The 15,688-nt window shown below is 53.0% G+C and overlaps 5 protein-coding genes across 5 annotated transcripts; all 5 read right to left on the bottom strand.

The window, feature by feature from the left end:
- Positions 1-1,979: 1,979 nt before the first annotated feature.
- On the bottom strand, positions 1,980-4,130 carry BDZ99DRAFT_440177 (cytochrome P450; the record flags this gene model as incomplete). The annotated part of the gene is made up of 4 exons (XM_033717698.1): positions 1,980-2,437; positions 2,488-2,915; positions 3,007-3,777; positions 3,844-4,130. 4 exons carry the CDS (start codon positions 4,128-4,130, stop codon positions 2,226-2,228), a joined length of 1,698 nt encoding a protein of 565 aa, XP_033578336.1. The 3' UTR covers positions 1,980-2,225.
- A 592-nt stretch (positions 4,131-4,722) lies between these two features.
- BDZ99DRAFT_274382 (Indoleamine 2,3-dioxygenase) lies at positions 4,723-6,368 on the bottom strand. The gene is made up of 2 exons (XM_033713931.1): positions 6,325-6,368; positions 4,723-6,214 (listed from the first exon to the last, which is right to left on the bottom strand). Exon 2 carries the CDS (start codon positions 6,119-6,121, stop codon positions 4,958-4,960), a length of 1,164 nt encoding a protein of 387 aa, XP_033578335.1. The 5' UTR covers positions 6,122-6,214; positions 6,325-6,368; the 3' UTR covers positions 4,723-4,957.
- BDZ99DRAFT_461454 (uncharacterized protein) lies at positions 6,342-10,243 on the bottom strand. The gene is made up of 7 exons (XM_033719624.1): positions 10,135-10,243; positions 9,824-10,071; positions 9,111-9,758; positions 9,030-9,055; positions 8,262-8,976; positions 6,615-8,205; positions 6,342-6,386 (listed from the first exon to the last, which is right to left on the bottom strand). Exons 1-6 carry the CDS (start codon positions 10,212-10,214, stop codon positions 6,824-6,826), a joined length of 3,099 nt encoding a protein of 1,032 aa, XP_033578334.1. The 5' UTR covers positions 10,215-10,243; the 3' UTR covers positions 6,342-6,386; positions 6,615-6,823.
- A 2,217-nt stretch (positions 10,244-12,460) lies between these two features.
- On the bottom strand, positions 12,461-13,524 carry BDZ99DRAFT_274319 (uncharacterized protein). Its single transcript, XM_033713929.1, has 3 exons — positions 13,028-13,524; positions 12,814-12,961; positions 12,461-12,757 (listed from the first exon to the last, which is right to left on the bottom strand). Exons 1-3 carry the CDS (start codon positions 13,340-13,342, stop codon positions 12,672-12,674), a joined length of 549 nt encoding a protein of 182 aa, XP_033578333.1. The 5' UTR covers positions 13,343-13,524; the 3' UTR covers positions 12,461-12,671.
- A 698-nt stretch (positions 13,525-14,222) lies between these two features.
- Positions 14,223-15,350, bottom strand: BDZ99DRAFT_474937 (uncharacterized protein; the record flags this gene model as incomplete). The annotated part of the gene is made up of 1 exon (XM_033721942.1): positions 14,223-15,350. The coding sequence occupies one exon, from the start codon at positions 15,348-15,350 to the stop codon at positions 14,223-14,225; it is 1,128 nt and encodes a 375-aa protein (XP_033578332.1).
- Positions 15,351-15,688: the final 338 nt, after the last annotated feature.

Below are 15,688 nucleotides of genomic sequence, written 5' to 3'. Positions count from 1 at the left end.
AACTAGCTAGACGTCTATAGAAATCAGAGTTCACATCAATTTAACCTGAGTTTAAGGCCGCTTGCTTCACACCCTCACCTGGCACGCCCCCAGGTGACTCTCTCTTCAGCGCACGGCGGCGCAACACCACAGTCATCATCGCGACTGTCGTCTTGGTGCTCCCAGTTGCTACGGTCCTCACAGTGCTTCTCTGCATCCACTACAGGCGCAAGACAAAGGCGCGGCGCGATATTGAGCACGAACACGAAGACGAATCCGGGTTCGAATCGATCCCGCTTGAGTGGTTTGAAGGGTCCGGGGCAAACCACACCCCAACTTCACCCACGATTCGTCATCGCGACTTTAATGCTTTAGATGATGAGGTGAAGGCACATCATGGTCACACAGACCCAGGGCCACTATCATCGGGGACCGATAATAGGTGAGACGTATCTTTGAGAAGAGGATGTGATAATTGCACCCCAAATCTAGCACCGCCATCGGTATTAGGTAAATAGAATCTAAAGAGGCCTGTGCGCTATCTATGAACCACGCTCAGGTAGAAAATGATACCACTTTCTCCCAAATTTTCTGTACCATGCTCACGTGATGTCAATCATTTTCAATGCTTCGCGTAATATATGAAATCCTCAATCAGTCAAACATACAACACAAGCACATTCATTCATCTCTGATTCCAAACTCAAAGCTCAACCTAACCCACCTCCCCTATCCCCCTATCCCTCCCGAAATCGCCACCACCAACCTCCCCGCCTTCTCCCTCTCCACCCCCCACACTTCCCCCAAATGCTCCAACAACCTCCTCCTCGCAATCCCAACCGCAACTACCCTATCCACCTTCTCCCTCACCCGTCCCGCCATCAGACTCTCCAATAACATCTCCCTCCTCTCCTTCCCCTCAAACTTCGCCTCAAACACCCCGTTCCGCCTCTCCTTCGCCTCCCTGATCTCGTTCCCGATATCAGCGATCCACGACGCGATATATTTCTCGGAACCGAAGCCGTGGCGGGCGAGCAAGTCGTCCCACCATTGCCACGTAGCGGCTAGATTAAAGCTGTTAGAAATGGGGTACTGGTCCTGTATGCAGACACGCCAGAGGTTGCGGAAGAGGTGGATGCGCTCGAGCGCGCGCTGGTTTGGAGCTTCTCGCGCCGAGGGGTGCAGGAGCGACTGAGAGGCCTGGGTGTCTCGGAGGCCGGGGGGGTGGGGCTGGCGGAACTCGTCTAGGGTCAGGAAGCCCGGGAGAGTGGTTGGGGTTGGGGCGTAGGGGGAGCGCTTTAAGGGTGGGGGTATCGGGGGTTCTGGGAGGTCTAGGCGGCGTTTCTTGTGGCTTCGGGGTTTGCTGTCGAGTTGGGGGGTTGATGGGTTTGGGGGAGTGCCTGGGTCTGGTTTGAGGAGGCGGGGATCGATGGGCTGTGGTGGGTTAGTTGGTGGGTCTCTGAAAGCGCTTACGGAGATCTTACTGGTGGTGGTGGGAGCATTGTGTTTCGTGCTTCGTTGGACATGTTGACGTTTCGAATAAGATGAGGGCTTCGATGTAGTATGATTAGATATCTCTATGAGCAAAGCGAGATATCAGTAGAAGCACTTGTTGAGAAACTGTTCTATGAATATGAGTATTAAGGATCATGTATAGTAGATGTGCGCATTGCTGAATTTTTAAATGATTGATTCTATCGCTCGTGACTCACGGCTGAAACGGTTGATACACTCACTCGATCACTGGTCGGGGGCGCCTCAAAGCGTTGGACCACGTGCTAGACTCTCTACACCAACTTCTCGTTCACAATGCGCGAGAGCTGTGTTGACTTTGTCCATGCGAATTCGCTAACGGGTTATCTCCTCAGCTTGGTGTTTGTCAATTTGTCAAACTTCTGAACCTGCTTGGTGCACTGCAGTTACCGCTGATTCAAATTATCACCAGTCAACATGGCTCATAGAACCTCTGTTAGTTGGAAGCTATCACCCTTCTCCTCATTCCAGAGCAGAGTTTGTGGGGATAGGTGTTGAGGCTACTTCGTGCGTTCCCGACAATGTTCCCTGATCATTTTACTTACAGAAAGGGCCCGGAGGGCCATCAACGAGGGCGGCCTCCGCCTACAGCTAAAAGAATAAGACTGTGTTTAATCTAGTAGTTGGTAGATTGACTCAGCCTTTGTCGCTAGCTGTAGAACCCACGAAGCACCAAGTTTATTCTTTCCCTAAACTCCAATTATCAAGGTCTCCTACTTTTCAACCTGACCTCTACCATCATACCTCCTCCTAATCCTAAACCCAATCGCCTTATTCGGCCTTAAAACACCAAGCCCAAGCTTCCCCATATCCATGTCCACCGACTTGTTCAAGATCTCAACGTCAAACCGCTCCGCCATCAACGCAATCACAAGGATGATGACAGTCTTCGCCAGGAATCGGCCAGGACATATCGCGTGTCCGCCTATCGAGATTAACAGATTATCCGCCCAAGTTCGAAAAACGACTACGTACCTCCATACGGTATCCAACTCCCCTCAAACCCCTCCGCCGAGAACTCTCCCTCCGCATTGACGAACCGATCTGCCCAGAATGTTTGCGCTGGATACGAGGGATGGGCAGCATTCCAAACGCCCGAATCCATATGAGAGACACGCGAATTGACCATCGCGATCGCATCTTTCGGGAGCATCCATCGGCCGAGCGAGGTGGCAGAGTGAGGGGAGCGGGTGGCGAAGTAGGAGTTTGTGTAGAGACGGAGGGTCTCGGCGTAGATGGAGGCGAGGAGGGGGATTTGCATGAGAGCCTTGAGGTCGAATCCTGAACCTTCAACTCGACAATTACCTTGAGCGATGGCGGCGCGGACGCAGTCGAGGAGCCCTGGTTGAGCGAAGAGGTGGAACGTCGCCATTAGAGTCGAGGGGACGATGTTTGCGACAGAGCTATGTTCAAGAGTCAACCAGGACGCTTCGGTATCAACTTCGAAGAGACAAGCATAGGAAAGGAAGGAGGCGAGAAGAGAGCCCAACTCACGCCCACACCAACCCCAAGTCACTCGCCGCCATCGAATCCTCATCCTGTCCCGCTACCTCTCTTAACCTCTCCTGTCTTCTCCTCATAAGCTCGGAACCCCACGCCGGATCCCCGTCCCCATCCTCGCCCACCATCCCCTCCTCAAACCGCTCCCTCGCATACCCATACCACCTCTTCAACATCCCCTTCAACCTTTCCCTCCGCCTCACCGCCCTCGGCATCAGAAACGCCGGAATCCCATGCCCAAACCACGGCACACTCTTATCAAACTCCCAAAAATCTTCCACGAAGCCCGGATTCAGCTCCAACAACGCCGGCCCCGCCAGCGCTTCCATAATCGACGTCCCCACGACCCCTCGCAGCAGCTTGAAGAGATCAGCCTTCTCCACCCATCCCCCGTATAACTCTGCTTCCGCCTCCCCCACCCGGCTCAGAACCCCTCTCACCGTCCTGCTCGTCAACGGCCCCAACCCCACCCCCGTCAACTCCCTCAGCAAGTCCGCATGCGTGATGTAGTCTATTCGATCTTTTGCCAGCACCGCACTCCCCGAGTACGGTTTCAGAAAGGGTCCGGAGTCGTCGGCGCGATAGGCCGCGAGCGCGGCGGAGCGCATGCCGAAGATGCGGCCCAGGACGTAGACATACGACGACAGGGGGCTGGACAGCGCGGGGGACTTCCAGAGGGCGCGGACGGTGGCGGGGTCTTGGAAGAGGTAGAGCGGGGTGGTGAGGAGGGTGAGGCGGGTCGAGGTTAGGTGCCCGGCGTGGGTGCTGTGGGAGCGGTGAGTGGGGGAGGTTTGGAAGGGGTTGGAGGGTGGAGAAAGGGTTGGGACTTACGTGGCGCGTTGGAGGAAGGTGGGGCCGGAGATGAGGAGGGAGAGGAGGTGGCCGATGTAGGGGATGAAGCATGGATAGGTGGGGGGGAGTTGGGTAGGGGAGATGTGGCGGCGTTGGTGGTAGTATTCTAGCCGGGCGATGGTGTATCTGATGAGGAGGGGGAGGATGAGGGTGATAGTGATGGTAATTGTGATCGGAAACCTGGTGTTGGCAAAGGTCCGGCCTAGAACTGACCCTGCGAATGGCTGGTAATGATTGTCAGTCCCAATGAAGTTAGCGGAAGACATGATTTGACGAAGATGAAAAAGTAGGAATAGTCGGCAAGGTTCAGAGTAGAGCTTAGTAGTGATGGATGCACTCGGTCCTGGAGATATAAAGCCTTTATGAGCATTATACCAGTTCTCTCCGCTGCGGGGGACCGAGTTACTGTGGAGAAGCGAACGAATACCATTCTGAGGATAAGCTGTGCTCCATGGTGTTGCTATCTGTACGCGTGCTTTGCGGTGGATATTGAGAGCCTGGCATGCCCACGCAAGGGGTCGATGAGCTCTTTGCTGGCGGACAACATGATTGTTTTCGTCCGTAACACTTATGCGGAGCGCTGCTCAGGCTTCGATGACTTCGCCGCATCCAAACATGATACATAGAATCATTCCAGCGGCATGTGCAACTTCAGTCTGCTTGGTGGACCAATCGATGGGATTTTGCACGTCGCGGCCCACGACACCTTTGCAACATCATTTTCTTTCTTGGAATGGTGACAGGTAGCTTCCGCAGGGCAAACTCCCAATGAAGAGACTCTGACATAGAACCACGGGACAACAAGCACCGACTGGTATTTTAAGGAAACACTTATCGGCAGTTTTTTATTGAGCACCAGACCATGACTCTGGGTCCCCGGTTACACCCAGTGGATAAGTACTCCTTGAAGCGACGTCGGTAGTCCGCACCATGCGTCAGCCGACGTTCCCCAAAGAAACTGCGCCGCGAGAACCACTCTCGTAGCACCCTCTCGGAACCAGAGGCCCCGGCCCTTTTCAAATTCTGCCCCGTTGTATCGTCCTTCGTCTGCTTCAAGAACCTAATCGCCGGTGCCCCACCGTCCTTTTCACACCTATCCCACCGTCTCATCCCTCATCTGCTTCAAAAACCCAATCACCGGCGCCCCACCTGTCCCCTTCGCCTCCCCCTCCCCCCCTTCTTTCACCTCCTTCTTAGCCGGCAGGACAACATACCTCGTAACAACATTAATATGCCCATTCCTAAACACCTTTAGCGCCTCCAGACACGCCCGATACGCCGCAGCTAACCCAGCCTCCCTTTCATTCCCCTCAACAAACTCCCTAACACCCGCTACAGCCCCAACATCCTCTAAAAACCTGCGATGCGCACCAGGCATGAGCTCCCTCATCTCTTTCACAACAACCGCAGCCGCGTCGCCATGCTGAACCCCCAGCACAACATCGCACAGCTGGAACAGCGAACTCTGCGCCGCGCTCCCACCCCCGTACCGCCCCACTCTCCCCTCTTCCTCCGTGGCAGGGCCGACGCCGTAGACCAGGCCGCTGGGAAGGCTCCGGCTGCCGGCAAGGAAGGGGCGGATATCGTGGTAGAAGATCTGGGGACTGAGCCGCTCGTGCATACGTCGCAGCAGCGGTGCCAGCTGCCCCAGAACCTCCGCTACCCTTTCCAGGTGGGTGGTCAAGGCCGGCACATCGCCCTTCCTCGTCGCGTCGATTGCGGCGAGTAAGCTGGGAATGATCGGCGCGCCGCGGGCTTCGATAGCGACTGAGATCATGTAGAACCAGCTCTCGTCTTCGGTTGCTGTGAAGGTGTGCAGTGCTTGCAAGTTGGCTGGATCATCTAGCGTTGCGCCTTGCTGGGTCCGGAAGTTCCAGAGGCATAGTGCCGCGTATGTGATGGTTGGTGGGATGTCAAGCTTCTCGCTCACCTCCAGGAGCGGGATGGAGAGCCCGGCGGGAAGCCGTTCGGCGGGGGGACGCTCGCCCCAGATGTAAGCGTGGGCGAGGAAGGTGAGGAGGGTGAAGGCGCGCTGGTATTCAGCTTTAGTGGTTAGGTTGGTGGTAGATAGGATAAGTAGGGTATGGATGGAGGAGCGGATATTCTTCGAGGAGATTTGGTGAGGGAGGTTAGCGATGATAGATTCCCATGGGGCGTAGTAAGGGTCGTAGAGATGAGCCAGGGGCGGCTTGGGAGGTAGGAAGCCGGTAGTAGCGCTCATACCATAGTCTTCTACCTTAGGGATTGGGGGTTGCATGTTCGTGGTGGTGCTGAGGCGATCCACGAGGAGGATTATGTCGGAAATGTTGAGGGCAAGGAACACGAAGAATACATCTCAATTTAAGGAGTTCTGAATACTTATATGGTTAGTTCAATATATTAAAATTCTGGTTAACGCTAATATTCGGCTTGGGCGCGAATGTAATGCAAAGGGCGTGATGTCTTGGCGCAAACACGTACTTATATACGAAGTGGCGCCCGGCTGAACCTAGTAGTCAACGCCCGAGATGACATCGGTGACGCTAAACTAGTTAGCCATTTAATTTTGAGAGACGAAGTTGAGAATGAGAATAATAAAATACGAGTACGACACCTGCAGAGGGAAGCCCTCCTCACATATTCAAATTTAGGCCGCGGCGGTAACATGATGCCTGGCCGGAAGTCACATTATTTGACGTCGCTTGAGGTGCCCCAGCGAGCTTAGCAGTCGGGCAAGAGGACAAGGGTAGAGGGAGAAAAGGGCGACCCACCTTGATCAATGGTCAAAGCGGTGAAACGCATGATTCGCAGCTGTAAAATAGAGATAAATCCTAGATTGAATGGCCTGATCACGACATACCTGTACAAATAGCATCAAACCTAGACGCCACCGCTAAGCCGCCACCCATCAATTCATTCCTATTTTCCATCAAATCCATAGTGATACATCCTTTTCCCATTCCTTTCTTTACCCAACTCATTACAATTGAAACCCCTCCACTCCCTCTTTCCCCTGTTTGGCCGGCACAAGCGTCTCCGTGCTCTCTCCCGCGCTCTCTGGATCCCTCACAATTGCCTTCCTTAGACTCTCTCCTTTGCGCATTACTCTCTTCACCAGGGCGACCAGCTCGTCAACTTTGAAAGGCTTCGAAATGACTTCATCCATACCCGCACCCAGCATCTCTGACCGCTGTTCTTCGCGAACATTGGCGGAGACGCCGACAATAGGACCCCAGCCCACCTCTTCCGCCTCCATGAGCTCGCGGATGACGAGGGTGGCGGAGTTGCCATCCATAACGGGCATTTCTTGGTCCATTAAGATACAAGAGAAGGATGGAAGCTTGGTGGACGTGAGATAATCATGAGCTGGTGGAGAAGGAGACGGCGTAGGGAGAGCATGAGCCAAGGAATGGTAAGAGCTGACAGCATAAGAGGTTGAGGACTCAGCGAGGGCCCTAACGACATCGATAGCCTCCTGGCCATTATTCGCCGTCGTGACCACGAAGCCTCTGGATTGTAGTTGGCGCTTGAGGACTTTCTGATTGATGAGGTTGTCTTCGACAAGGAGGAGGGTGGGCTTCGGCTCTTCCTCCTTTTCTGGGAGCTGGGTTGATGCATCTATGCCATCAGAGACGCTAGTAGCTTTGGTGTTGCCTATCTTTTTTGTCGTAGTGGGCTCTTCTTTCTCCTCCCTCTTCTGCTGCCGTTTGCTCTGCCCAGTATTCCGATCTATCCCTGCAGGTAACTTCCGCCTCAGATCCTCTGGGTCATCCTCAATGGTTTTATCGACTAGCTCTGACACCTTCGCAGATTCCTCGTAGCGATCACTGTCATGCTCGTCCGGGTGTGCCTCGAGCCTGTATTCAACTGGCGGATCTTTAAGAGTCTTCGGGATGTCTTCTCCCGTTACTCCAGGCTGCGAGCTTATACTAACAATTTTTGGCCTCTGGCTTCCTGCGCTGCTTGGGCTGAGACTACTCCTTGCGCTACTTGGGCTGAGACTCTCGTTTGTATCATCAAATTCCCATGGCTTAGGTCCCCTCTCCAGGACCGTGTCGATGCTCATGGTAGACGTGTTCCTGTTATAGGCTGGCCTGTTGCTGAAGGCGGATGGACTGACGGCGGACTTGCTCCTGCTATATGACGGGCGGGGAGAGAGTTGAGATGGGCGGGGGGAGGGGACTTGCGGAATAGTACTGCTGGAGGCCGTTCGGGACGATCTCATGGACGCGCCACGGGAAAGAGAAGGGCGGCCGGACTCGGAGGGCCCGTCCGAACGGCGAACTTTGAAGAAGAAGGCAAATGTGCTGCCTTCACCTTCTTTGCTACTAACGCCAATGTCGCCGCCGTGGAGTTGGCAGACTGGGATATGTGTCAGCCAAGAGCTCAACAGGGAGACAGCGAGGAATTTGGCTTACGTTTGCGAGAGATGAACAAGCCTAACCCAGAGCCCCCATATTTTTCCTGCGTCTTCGGTGTGGCCTGTCTGAATCGCTCAAATAGCTTGATCTGATTTTCTGTGCTGATGCCAATTCCAGTATCCTTGATTGCAACCATAAGGTAGAGCGACTGCCCACTTCCCCAATCGCTACTCATCGTGGAGTCCATATGGAATGCTTCGGTTTCCGAGTCGAAGAATACTACGTTCGGCGGGTAGCTTGTCGGGCGTTTCAAGCTAGCACCCATCGTCACCGTGATCTTCTTTTCGCCATGCTTTCTGGCTGTAAACTTGATCGAATTGGTGATAAGATTCACAAGTACTTGCTTTATGCGATTGATGTCGGCAACTACATAGTCGATTTCTTGGGTCTGGTACGAAATGTCCATAACGTACTCAAACTCGATTTTCTTAGCTTTGAATTCAGAGTTGAAGACTTTGAGCGATGTGGAGAAAGCCCATTTCGGCTGGACGACCCGAGGAATGAGGGAGAGCATCATCGAGTCGAGTTTGGAGAATGATAGAATGTCGTCGACGAGCACGGATTGATGTGACACACACAAAAGTATAGTTTCGGCCGCATCTTTGATGTCTTCGAGCTGTTGCTTTTGCCCTTTGACCACTTTTGAGATCTCGGTGGATACATCCTTGATTTCTTCCGCTAAATGGAGGACAGCGCTGAGTGGGTTCCGAATCTGCCACCTGTCAGTCTACATGCTCTTCTTAACGGATATCTGAACATGCGTACCTCATGGGATACCATATCAATAAACCCTGTGTGGAGTCAGCCATGATCTCGATATTTTGCTTAGAACAATCGAAAACTCACTCTCTTGTTGCTCCTTCCTCTCCTGCGCATTACTTGCGACTTTCTCCTGCGCAATCTCCGCGCACTTGATCTCTGTAATGTCCACCAGAGCACAGATAAATCCGGCTTCGACCTCCTCGCTTAGTGGCTTCAGTAGAAACAACCTCCACTGCTCGCTTTCATCCTCTGACAAAGACCGGAATTCCACCCGTAACTCCTCTCGTGCCGAAAAGGCTCTCCGATATGCCGTCATAACACGTTCGTAGTCTCTGGGATCGATACTCTCTGGCCAGGCACGAAAGTCCTTGCTCGGCTTATTTGTTGTCAACTTGAAAAATCCATCGTTAACGAAGACCGCTTCGGCTTCCGAGTCCAGAATGGCGAGGCCGTTCGGAAGGAGCTCCGCGAAACGCTGGAAGAGCTGAGTCTGTTTCTCATCGACTTGGTGGTCTTTATTTCCCGTTTGTTGGGTCCCCGAGCCCTTTGTCCGTGTAGCGGTGCTATGCTTCCTCGAAAGCCCAGCCCATGATATGGAGCGCTCGACGGTCGCATTCTGTAGTAGCTGAGCAAACACGCCGGTGCGATGGCCGTTGGACTCGAGGAGGGTACTCATGATGATTGTAGCTTCTGGGCCGTAGTCTGGGGTATTCGGTAGGAAGAACCTGCTTGCTATATTCCGAATGCTACGTCAGTTCCTATACCGGCCGCTGTAGCGGAACTCGCGGTGTGCTTACCGACCTTGACCGTATGCCCCCGCACACTCGTTTTGATGCACCCCAGGGCCTCTCCCTCGAAGGCATCATGCGCCCGGATACCTTGTCCATCCAAATTACCCGTCGCCTTGCCCCAGGCAAGATTGTGTATGATGGAGAGGTCATCGCCCCAGAAGACGCATGCCGGATGTGGAAAGGTAGTAATGAGGTTCACATAGCACGTGAGGGTCTGAGACCAGTCCTCGTGAGGACCGAGTGTTGTTTGAGACCTGCACGACACGATTTAGCATGTCTTGTTTCTACAGCGCGGACAAAGAATTCGGATTGGCTACCAATCGGTCTGATCGAGATACTCGGCATTGAGGTCGTAGAGCGAACAGCCGGCGGCCGTAAGCCGATCCAGATTCTCCATGAAGTTTTATGTTTGCTAAGGTGGTGGATTCATGGCGTTTGGCGGAAGTTTGGTGGTGGGCGCCGGTTGTTGCTGGCGATGAGCGCATCGGAAACCTGACGTCATTGGACCCTGGATTTTTCTGCGGCTGTTACCAATGCCCGAATAGGGCTGTTTCCGGCCCCTCTCCCGCCTCCGGCCGCAAGCGACCAAGGTACCGCGGGGCATTAAAAAGGTGGCGCACTCCGCAGCTCAACACCGTCTGAGGTCATTCAGAGAGCTATCAGGCTTACTAATGCTGGTCTTTATGAATAACAATAGCATACTCAAGGACCTCAAGCGGTGCTAAACAAATGGACACAAGTATAGAAACAGCGTGTATATGCCTCACAGATTCGTGGACTGCCACTTTCTATTAATACTCATCAGCCAGGCTGTCTCATAGGTGCGCCTGTCTACCACTGCTTAAGTGCTTCAACAAGTTTCCACATAGCCCAAGGCGAAGAGCTTCTATCTTCTGTAGATTCCTAAAAAGCACACTGAAACAACCCAAGCAGTGGCAGACAGGTGGACACACGAGGCAGCTTGCTCTAGAGCTAGTGTGTCACCTTTTCCATGCCCCGCGTGCCTCCGAGGTCGTTTGGTCGTCCATGTCACGTGCCTTTGAGGCATGTTCTGGTGCTGGACAAAGGTCTGTATCCTCCTGTTTGCTACTGCCTGAGGCACTCCGGCGCATTATCAGGAATTTGAATACGCTCGAGTCTAGGCAGTGCAAATCGGATTGGAGAATTCCCACATGCGGAATGGCTTTCATTTTCAGCACGATCACGTGACGTCCGCTATATCTCCGTCTTCCCCCACTTTCGACAATCATTCCTGCAACACCACGAACATCTATGAAATGTCTGGTAAATTTGCAGGAAAGGTCGTTCTTATAACAGGAGCCGGCAGCGGCATTGGGTAAATCACCAAAGCTATTACCCCTAGTATCTCAATCGAACTGCACGCTAACCACCCCTCCCAGCCGGGCCACCGCCATCTTGCTCTCAAAACATGGCGCAAACCTAGAACTGACAGATATCAATGAAGCTGGCCTGCAAGAGACTGCTACTTTAATTTTCGTAAACGAACATCTCGGTCTCAAATCCCTCGATATCGGCTCCTCAGAAGCCGTGACGACGTGGGTTAATGATCTCGCTTCCAAGTACCCAAATGGGATAAACCATATTTTCAACTGCGCGGGCGTAAATCCAACCTCCATACCTACTGAGGAGCTCACGGATGCCTACTACGATAAGCTTATGAACGCGAACCTCCGCGGCCTCTTCAACGTCACGAGGGCTGTGATACCCCACCGTAAGTTGTTCAGCACACATTCATTCATTCAGCACGGTCTGTTCTAGCACTACAACCCTCGTCTTCTGAAGCTTCTATGCTGCTGCCGGGGTTGCTTCAACACATTTTCAGATATCTGAAGGACATGAACGTCTCCCTACTGAGCACTCTTCGGACTCTCGGAGTACTCAGCGTCCTCGAGTCGACACCTAAAATTTCTGAAGCGGCTTTGAAACACCCCCGAAAGATCCAAGCACATGCCATTAGACTAACGCTCACGTCCCGAGCTTTCAACCATCCTCAGCCCATCCCAATCCCTCCCCCTTCCCCCCACTTTCCAACCCTACTAACCTCCACCACAGTCTCCCCCAACGCCTCCTTCGTCAACGTCTCTTCCATCTCCGGCCTGCGTCCCACTGCCATGCACGCCATCTACTGCGCAACAAAATACGGCATAATCGGCTTCTCGAAATCCATGGCGCTCGAGCTCGGCCCACGCGGCATCCGCACCAATGTCGTCGCCCCGGGCTACATCGACACACCTACCAACGCCGGGGTAGTGAAGGGCGGCGAGTTCATCACACGGATGGAGAAAGGGAACGCCCTGGGGCGGATGGGGACGCCGGAGGAGATTGCGGAGGTGGTGATGTTTTTGTTTAGCGAGGAAAGTAGGTATATGAATGGGAGTGTGGTGGAGATTGATGGGGGGTTGAAGGGGTAGGGGGGTTGAATCCAATATCTGAGGGAGATTGGGGATTCGTAGGTTTGGATATGGTTGACGTCGAATCAGAGGATGTATCACGTGATTTATGGTTGAACTGGATTGGATTGGATCGCTACGAAAGTTGACATAAAGGAGAAGTGAGCTATGAACGAGAACGCCCTCCTATCAGCTTCGAGCTTTTCGATGCAGGGTGAGCGTCCAAACTGGGGTCTGAAACTCATGTTCAGCCTCTTTAAAGCCCCCACTAGATATTCTATTCCTGGGTTTGGGGAATTTCGTAAATTATTTCCCCTACTTGGCTTGCTAAGTAAATTGGAGAGTGCAAATGCCGGATAGTACGAGCTATACTGAGCGAATTGAATATTCCATGCGTCGAGCAGAGTAGTGAAGAAGAAGTGGGCGTCGTTTTATCCCACCAACTACGACAAAACATCCTTTCCAATGATTAAATTATCATACCCAATCAGTATCGCTCGATCTTGCGCCAAGAAATGCGTTTCGTCGGCTTGAACAATTCTTTAGTGCATCTCGCTATTTTCGAATTCCAAGAATCAAACTCACCAGCAATTGCCTTCACGAAATCAATATTGCTCGTGACTTCCTTCCAGCTCTCCAAACTATCCACCCAAATCTCCGCCACGCCATCACAGTCGAGCGTTGGTATACCCGTTTCCGCCGCGGCAGTTTTCAGCTCTGGAGGGATATGATACTATTTGGCCAACTTAGCTTGACTGGGATGTTCAGTGTGATCCTAGGAAAAGGTGCGATTACATACTTGATTGTACCTGCGGACATTTTTGTTAAAGATGTCATGTTCCATTGCTACTTGAGCATGATTCTGAGCCCAATACCGATGGAACTTCTCCTCGGTGCAACCAGGCAGGCGTTTCAGGTAGAATGTGAGTTTTATGTATCTTGGTTTTTCCACTGATGCAGAGGCCATTCTTATTGATATAAAGTAAACGTATAATGCGCGGACTAGGTGTACCTTACGACAATTATGGAGGAATTTGAGGTGTACTGTTGCACATTGCTGCCGCAATTTTGGTACAAGTTCAGGAGCTGCCCGGAACAAGAGCAGGTTCTGCATTCGGGCCACGGAACTTCGAGAACCCGGAACGTCAACCTTTCTCAACTTAGGGTCCTCTCACCAGCAACTATTCAGGCTGAAGCAGGAATATTCCCCGCAAGGAAAGGGAAAGTGCTCGTGTGCGGATCAGAGTGATGGTGTGCATCGAGATCGTAAGAATATACCACCCAGAGCTTGAGGTCTGATTTAAAGGTGGACATCAAAAGACATTTAGTTTGGGTATGTAATCCAGATTGAATAGTCCAAAGCTAGAAACAGGGATCGATATTTATAGTAGCTGGAGCTTAGTAGTGGACAATGGGGGTACTTTGGCTGGGCTGGGTTGAGGTTGGTGAGAATTGGCGTCTATGTGGGGTAGTTTAGATTTACGCCATGACTGAAACCATGGTACTTAACAACCAGACTAAGTCTACCCATACCCTTTCATTCATTGACCTGATCATCTCCCTCATCATCGCCGTCGTCAGTCCTTCGCCCCAGCCGTAAAGAACCTTGTTCCTCAGCCCATTGCCCCTCTTGCGTAGGATCCTGAGCTGGACTTCGATATTTCTAATATGCTTTTCTTTCTCTACCCAGTTTCCACGACTGATGCCGCTAGGGGTTCCCAGATCCATCCTACCGAATGCGTCACGTAGGTGTCGGACTAACCCAGCCTTTTTTTGCGTCTCTCCTCCTTTGCCCGCAGATAATTAAGGAGCTCGACCGATAACGAGCCAGCCTACGAAGTAGTTTAAAGAAGCTTACAGAGTTTAAAGAGAAACGTATTCTTAGGTATATACTTAAGCTGGATCTAAAGATACTTGCGCCTATAAAGGATAATAAGACATAGCTGATAGACTCTCCCTTCACATGCCTCTTCGCCCAGAAACCCTATTTCAACCTACTCATCATCCCCCTCAGAATCATCCGATCCCCACCAAACCGGCGTGCGCGGCCACTCCTTCTCCACATACCTCTCCAGCAACGGCTCCCTCGGCTTAAACGGGCCAACCACTTGCAACCACGCTTGGAGCTCTCCAACCGTGCGGCCAAGCTCCTCGGGGCCCACTTCATGCCCCGTAACGCCCTTCGCAATCGCCGCAATCTTGCGCAACCAGCGCGGGCCGCCAGGTCTCTGGGCCGCAAGATACACCGCGCCAATCGCGATGGCCTCCTGCGAGCGTGTCCAGAAAAAGTCGCACAAAGCGGCTCTGTCGAAGTTTTCGCATGCCTGATGGATTCCGGTAATGGGCAGCCCGGCTTTCTGAGCGATGGGCGCGACAGCGTTGCGGGCGGCGTCCCGCGCGACGGCGGTTCTGAGGTCGTTGAGGACCTTGTCTAAGTCGAGCGAATCCGCCGGACGCGGGAGCCCGGTGAGCTTGTAGAGGGCATCTAGGGAAGGGTATGGGTTGGGGAAGGTGTAGCTCGCGAGCCAGAGCGACGCGATGATGAGCTCGTCGAGCTGCAGGCGCTTGAAGGGCGCGCAGGTGACCATGGCGACGCCGAAGATCTTATCTGCTTTCACCGTCTGGGCGGGGAGAGTGGTGCCCCGGGACTGCGAACAGAACCGGCTGAGTGCGTTGGCAACGATGGCTTGCTGGGCCCGCGGCTCGCTGGAACTGACCAGGTCGAAGGATTTCTTGAGCTCTGAAAACGTGCGGGAGAAGGTGCCACACCTCTCCTCAGACGCACCGGTGAGCTTGCAAAATTCCTCGACGCTCTTCGGGGTGCTGCAATAGCGGCTTGCGATCAGATGGCAACCCAAGACGAGATGGTGTTGGGGTTGATCGGGATTCCTCAGGTGGTTGTCAGGGATCGGACCCTTTGCCATTAAGTACTTGAAGAGGCGCTTCGCCGTCGTGGCCACGTACTCGGGGTTGGTGGTAAGCTTGGCGAGGGTGGCGATGCTAGCATACACGTCTTCATCCTCTTCGACGTCGTCGATATCGCGAGTGGCCTCTTCTAGCTTAGCATCGTCGAGTATCGTAAAGATATACGCATGCTCATCGATCATGGCATGAATGAACATCGCGACATTCTGGACATCAGCGTCGTGCTTGAGGTTCAGTCTCTCGGCAATAGCTGGGTCGGGGCTATCCTCGTCGATTATTGGGGCGAGATAGGCACAAGCGGAGACAATCGAGTCCTTGCATTTGTCTTTGCAGACGCCAGAGTCTTCGACCCATCTGAAAAGTTTCTTTGTGTGAAAGACATAGGCGGCGGGGATGATACCTTTCTCCGCTAGATCGTCGATTTTCGCGTATCCGGCGAGTACTCGGGCCCCGTCGGGTTGTTTCACAATGATCGAAGATCAGCCCGTACGTAGTACGGGCCTACACCCTCAACCGAAAAACACCCTCAAACGAA

This window comes from Mytilinidion resinicola (assembly GCF_010093595.1).
Source record: "Mytilinidion resinicola strain CBS 304.34 unplaced genomic scaffold BDZ99scaffold_7, whole genome shotgun sequence".
NCBI classification, from domain to species: Eukaryota; Fungi; Ascomycota; class Dothideomycetes; order Mytilinidiales; family Mytilinidiaceae; genus Mytilinidion; species Mytilinidion resinicola.
Note: the sequence above shows the minus strand (reverse complement) of the source record. Positions and strands in the feature narration are given on the sequence as shown.